Source organism: Penaeus monodon, unplaced genomic scaffold (assembly GCF_015228065.2).
Source record: "Penaeus monodon isolate SGIC_2016 unplaced genomic scaffold, NSTDA_Pmon_1 PmonScaffold_13450, whole genome shotgun sequence".
Classification (NCBI taxonomy): Eukaryota; Metazoa; Arthropoda; class Malacostraca; order Decapoda; family Penaeidae; genus Penaeus; species Penaeus monodon.
The window spans coordinates 3,472-9,568 of record NW_023642434.1 but is presented as its reverse complement, the minus strand read 5'-3'; the positions used below and the strand labels follow the sequence as shown (position 1 = coordinate 9,568).

Below are 6,097 nucleotides of genomic sequence, written 5' to 3'. Positions count from 1 at the left end.
GTTAAACCACTTGTTTACATTTACCTGTAGTTTAGGCCTACGTAAGACACCTTTATTCTCGCAGCGCTTGCTTAACCTGCTGTTACGCTCGTTACTCTACTGACGTTAAGCATGATCACTCTTACCGCATCAAATTAATCAAGCTACTTTAGTTCGTCCCACCGCTCGGCACCAAAAATGGATGTTGTCGTGAATAGAATACAGTTATATCCCGCAAGAATGTGAAAAAGTAGCGTCACTGCCACCACCCATTTAATTTACGTATGGGAACGTTTATGTTGTTTGTAGGAAGGGGAATAGTGTAGAAGAGATGGGGAAAGGAGCGATAGATTGTGTATGCGAGTGTATGTGTGTGTATGTGTGTAGTGTACGTGTTGGTTGCGGGAGTATAAAGGTCGGTAAGCGTGAATGAGCCGATGAGAGGCGTGTGCGTATACGCAAGGGAGTAGCGATTACCAAGAGCCGTTTCAGCCACTGAACTATTCAATCCTTTTTCCTTTACATAGGTATGCGAGGGAAATGGCGACGAATAATAAAACATTTATTAAAATAGTATGGCAAAAACACTTCAAACAGTAAAACTTTCAATGCACTAAAACAAAAAAACAGTAAAACCAATAAAGCAGTAAGCGCAATAAAACAAAAGCACATACAAAAACACTAAAATAATAAATAAAGAAATCACCAGATCACTGTGGTCACTCTCCGAATAAATATTCGGTCAAATTGTCTCTCACAACCTATATACAAATCAAACTCCACAACCACTTAGCTGTCTTTTAGGGGGGGGCCCATTCCGGGGATCCCTGAGCAGTCTAACCAGTCTCACGACCAATCCCTGAATCCCCTTTGGCCTGCTTTCTCGCTTCCCACATTGCCTTTCAGGCGCGAAAACCTGGGGCACTGGTTCTTTCTTGTGTTCTTTGATCAGTAAAATGAACTTCAAAATTAAGCTAAAATATGAAAATAAGATCCTTTGTATGATAAAATATCTAAAATCTGCATTAACGTAAAATAATAAATAAATCATCTGATCTTAGAAGAACCATTGGGAAAGTGTTGCTTAAAACTTCTATAACTCAATAAATAAAAGTAGATATAAAAGTAAAGTTACTATAAAATCTTTGAATTAAAATGATAAACTGCGTATTAAAACTAAAATCCATAAGATACTAAATGTTCTCAAAAAATGTAAAAATAAATAAAATTCTCTATATCATAGTCTTGTGGTTGAGAGAGACTGGTGCCATCCAAATACAAACATTTTATATATTTATTAAAAAGAAATACAAATAAAAATAAAAAAACAGCGGTCCGTGGCAACACCGTTTCGCGCATCCTCCTCACTGGCGAGATAAATCCTTGCGCCTCGAGCTTCACTGGAGGGATGGCGATCGCGATTTCGGTTGCCATACTGGAGGGAGGTATAGTGCAGGTTCAAGCAACGTAAAACCGCGGCTTCCGTTTTTCTTAGCTACGTTGCAGGGCAAAACGTCGCCACGCGGCGACTCCACCAGGAGAGTGTTGCCACCCCAAGTTCGCCCTTTTACAGTTGCGTGGTAATGTTTTAGCCTGTGGGAGAGTTGGAGGTGAGAGATGTTTCAAAAGGGATACCTCCGGAATGAGACGACTAGATGGACCAAGTCGTTCACTACAACTCCTCCCCTGCAAGCGCGGCAGCCCCTGGTTGACGTGCTAAGAATCATGGTTAGCGTTGCAGGAATACTGAGGCGGTGATCCATGGCAAGAGGACGGTTCTGCGCAAAGCATTTCAGGACTTGACTGAACCAGAGAAGATTGATTAATATAGGTTTTACGCGAAATAAATTTGCCAATATTTCTACGGTAAGTGACGTGATCATATGGTGAACACGACCACGACTGACTCCCATAGAACCTTGTATGACTCACGTCCCTGTGCCTGGAATGCCTATGCCTCCTCGTCTGGTCCATCGTTTCTTCGACTCGGTCCCGGGATTCCTGGGTCTGCCAAATCTTCCTCCTCGTCCTCGAAGCGAAGGTGGTAGTCTCGATCATCGGCCGGCTGATCGGGATCGTCAACTTCCTCCTCGGGTCTCGGCGGCGGTTCGGCAAAGCGGGAGTCTCCTCGGGGCACGTACTTCCTCAGCTGATTGATATGGCACTTTAATTCCTGGTGTGGGGTAAAAGGATTCTCGACGACGTAGTTTACGGGTCCGATTTGCTTGACGACCCTCACAGGCCCACTCCACCTCGGCGCCAAGGCTGCTACACGGCGCGGTCGTATCGGGCGTATGAGCTTCACCAGTACGAGGTCTCCCACCTGTGGACGAAACCTGGTCCTTACTTTTTTGTCATAGTCGCGAGCCCATTTCTCTCTGGCGTTCCTCGCGCTCTGGACGGCAGCATCACGAGCTTCGCGAAGACCATTTCTTAACATCCTTGCGGCATCCTCGTCTGCTTCTTGGTAATTAGTGAGATTAGCAGGGAAATATCCGTCTCGTCCTGTAAGTAGATACAGAGGCGTCTGGCTTACGCTCCTGTGTACCGAAGTGTTGAGTGCGAGGCGGACATAAGGAAGCCATCCGGTCCCAATCCTGAGGATGCTGACCTACCAGTGTGGCCAAAGAATCTTTCAGAACCCTGTTCACCCTTTCAGCCATGCCATTTGCCTGCGGGTGACAGTACGTAGTATACATAGTTTTTACCTCCAAAATTTGACAAACTTGTTTAAACAATTGGTCTGTGAATTCACTACCATTGTCTGTTAATAAAGTTCGAGGCGGACCAAACAACGTAAAAAATTATCTATAAAAGATCGGCTACCGAACTAGCCTTTTGTTAAAATAATGGCACAATTGCAAATAACGTGTAAAATGGTCTATAATGACCAAAACATACCTGTGCCCTCGGGCTGACGACACCATTTCTACAAGATCAGCCGAAACTCTTTCAAATGGCTGATTGATTGATTGATTATTTAAAATTATCTGCCGCGTCAACAGCTAAGGTCATTAGCGGCGAATACCTTGTTAAACAGAAATATTAAAATGTTTAAAACTTTAAAAAATCTATCAATAGATTTCTTATAATAACAATAAACAAATTAAAAATCAAAGCAAAAATATTATACTCTAAGTGTATAAAATTATTGCATAAAAACATTATGCAAAATTTAAAATTTTATTAAAAATATTAGTCTCCCTAAGGAAGCTAATAAGACCTCTATGTCACAATCCCCCCCCAATACATTCTTCAGTGTATATGGGGGAGACAAGTACATACGTCTTGGTTGAGAATGTTGCACATCTTTCCACTACATGTGCGATTGTTAAGGGCTCTTGGCATCCCTCACAAAGTGCCTGATTTTTAGCCATCATCGGCCCATGAGTCAGTCTTGTGTGCCCGATTCTTAGCCTTGTTAATGCAACTTCCACTTTTTCGGTTGGGGATGGATGCAGTCACCCAACTGCCAAGGTCATCTCTAATCTCTCGCAGTTTATTTCTGGAGATGCCTCCATTGTTCCTTCCATTTATCGCGAAGACAAACTCCTGATGCTGGGTTTCAGGTCGGTGTGTGGGAGAGGAAAACGAGCATCACAAGGCTGAGCGGCAGCTGCCTTAGCCTTCTGATCAGCTCGCTCATTCCCACTGACACCAACATGCCCTGGCACCCAACACAGAGTTATCTTTTTACGTGTTGACATCAGTGCAACCCAAATCTTGAACCTCCCTCACTACTGGATGTGATGAGTTTAAGCTCTTGATTGCTTGCAAGGCACTACGAGAGTCACAATATATCACAATAGAATGTTCATAAGATCTCTAGTCATTTTAACTGCTGCAAGAATGGCATGTAACTCTGCAGTGAAGATCGAGGCTGCTAGAGAAAGACTGCCAGATGCAGTCTTCCTTCTGCTCACTGCTGCAAAGCCACACCATTTGCAGATTTCAAACCCATCTGTATATATTGCGTCCGATCCTTGGTACTTAGAAATGTGCTGAAGAAATTTCTCTCTGACTTCGCTCAGATCTCTCCCTTTCCCAATTCCGACCAAATCCAGCTCGACTTGATTAGTCCAAGGGGGGAATTGGGGAATTCCAACAGCCAAAACCCTTAGTGAGACTTAATTAAGTTCTTCTACAAGATTCCTCATTCTCCTACCATAGGATCGGCTATCCCCCAAGGGGGTTGAAAACCAATCTGGATGTAGGAGATCCCGGAATCCTTTGTAGTCTCGTATAGTAAAGGTTCATGTAGTCCCGGTGTAATGAAAGAGGGGGTTCTCCACTCTCAGCATACAGGGACTCCACAGGTGAAGACCTGAAAGCCCCAGTACAGATTCTGAGAGCTTCATTAGAACCGAGCCCAACATCCGGAGAACAGTGGGAGTTGCGATGAATAAGCTTCACATCCATAGTCAAGCTTACTACGAATAATTGCTCGGTAAAGCCGTAGAAGCGTTGTGCGGTCTGCACCCAAGATAAATGTAAAAGGGAACCCGCAAATACTAAGTGCTTTTGTAGCCTTCACTTTTAACTGTTTGATGTGAGGCACCCATGTAAGTTTTGAGTAAAAAATTAGCCCCAAGTACTTCCCCTCTTGGACAAATTGCAGTGGGTTTGCTCCAAAATAGAGGGAAGGATGGAACTTTCCTCGTTTGTGGAAATGTACAGCCATGGTCTTGCTTTGAGAAAATTTGAACCCATGATATGTTGCCCACTGTACAACCTGATTTATTGCAGTCTGCATGCGTCCTTGCACATCCTGAAAGCTTCCTCCTGAGCAGTACCGTGTAAAGTCATCCACATACTGCTTACATGAGACAGCACTTGGAAAAACCCTTTTATAATGTCATTTATAGCAATGGCAAACAGGGTCACACTTAAGACACTCCCTTGGGACCCTTCCAGCTGGTCTTCCAGGTTAGAGAAACTGTTTCCCACCCGAACTCTAAATTTCCTGTTAGCAAGGAAGCTTTGTATGAAGGTAGGTAATGCTCCTCAAAAACCCACATGTCATACAGCTTCATGAGTATGCCATGCTTCCAAGTAGTATCATAAGCGTTTTTCAAGGTCAAAGAAGACTGCAACTTTGTGACGTCGCTGTGCGAAGGAATTCTGTATCCCAGTTTCCATCCTCACAAGTGCATCTGTGGTCGATCTCAATTTTCTAAAGCCATATTGATATGGGGTCAGCACGTTTTTTTTTTCTAGCAGCCATGTCAACCTGAAGTTTACCATTTTCTCCATCAGCTTGCAGATGCAGCTGGTGAGAGAAATTGGTCTGTAATTTCCTGGTGTGGAAGTATCTTTGCCGGGTTTAGGAACAGGAATGATTATAGCCTCTTTCCATGTGGATGGCACTGTGCCCTCCCTATAGATCCTATTGAACAAGCCCAACAGGAATTTCTGGGAACTCTCCGGTAAGTGAGATATCATTTGATATGGAATATGGGTCACTTCCGGGGGCAGTCTTACGGCAGAGCTGCAAAGCAGAGTCCATCTCCTTGCGCAAAAAATGGCAAGTTGTATGGAAGTTCTGCTGCATTCCTACTAAAGAACGACACTGGGTGTTGTTCCTTTTCAGCACGAAGAGTGGAGAATCGAGCAGTGTAAGATGCTCCAGAGGAGATATCTCCCATGGATTTAGCTAGCTCATTAGCAATATCTTTTTGTCTGTGATGATTATGCCATCTATCTTCAGAGCAGGTTTGTGATATGGATGTGCTCTTTCCAGCAATCTTACGCACCTTGTCCCACACCCATGCTAAGGGGTCCCAGAGTTAATCGAGGAGACATACTGTCTCCAGACGCCCGGGTCTAGCCTCCTTTAGCACGCGCCGGGCCCTTTGGGCTGGGGTCTTTTGTAACTGATCAAGGTTACACTGCGGGGGCGTCTTTTCACTCCCTTAATGCAGCTTTCCTTTGCTCTGACCTTGTTGGCATTCATCAGACCACCATGGTACTGGAGGTCTACGGTACTGTCCGTACTTTTGGGAATGGATGCTTCTGCTGCAAGGTGAATTCCCTGATGTGAAGTGATTAACAGCATCTTGAACACACTGGAAATCATTAACAGATCCTTGCAATACTGCAGTTGATCTAAAAAGATTCC

General features: G+C 44.1%; 1 protein-coding gene across 1 annotated transcript; it reads right to left on the bottom strand.

Moving 5' to 3' along the window:
* Positions 1 to 1,930: 1,930 nt before the first annotated feature.
* Positions 1,931 to 4,355, bottom strand: LOC119569225. Its single transcript, XM_037917481.1, has 3 exons — positions 4,320 to 4,355; positions 2,516 to 2,651; positions 1,931 to 2,484 (listed from the first exon to the last, which is right to left on the bottom strand). The coding sequence occupies exons 1-3, from the start codon at positions 4,353 to 4,355 to the stop codon at positions 1,931 to 1,933; spliced, it is 726 nt and encodes a 241-aa protein (XP_037773409.1).
* Between the last annotated feature and the right edge of the window lie 1,742 nt (positions 4,356 to 6,097).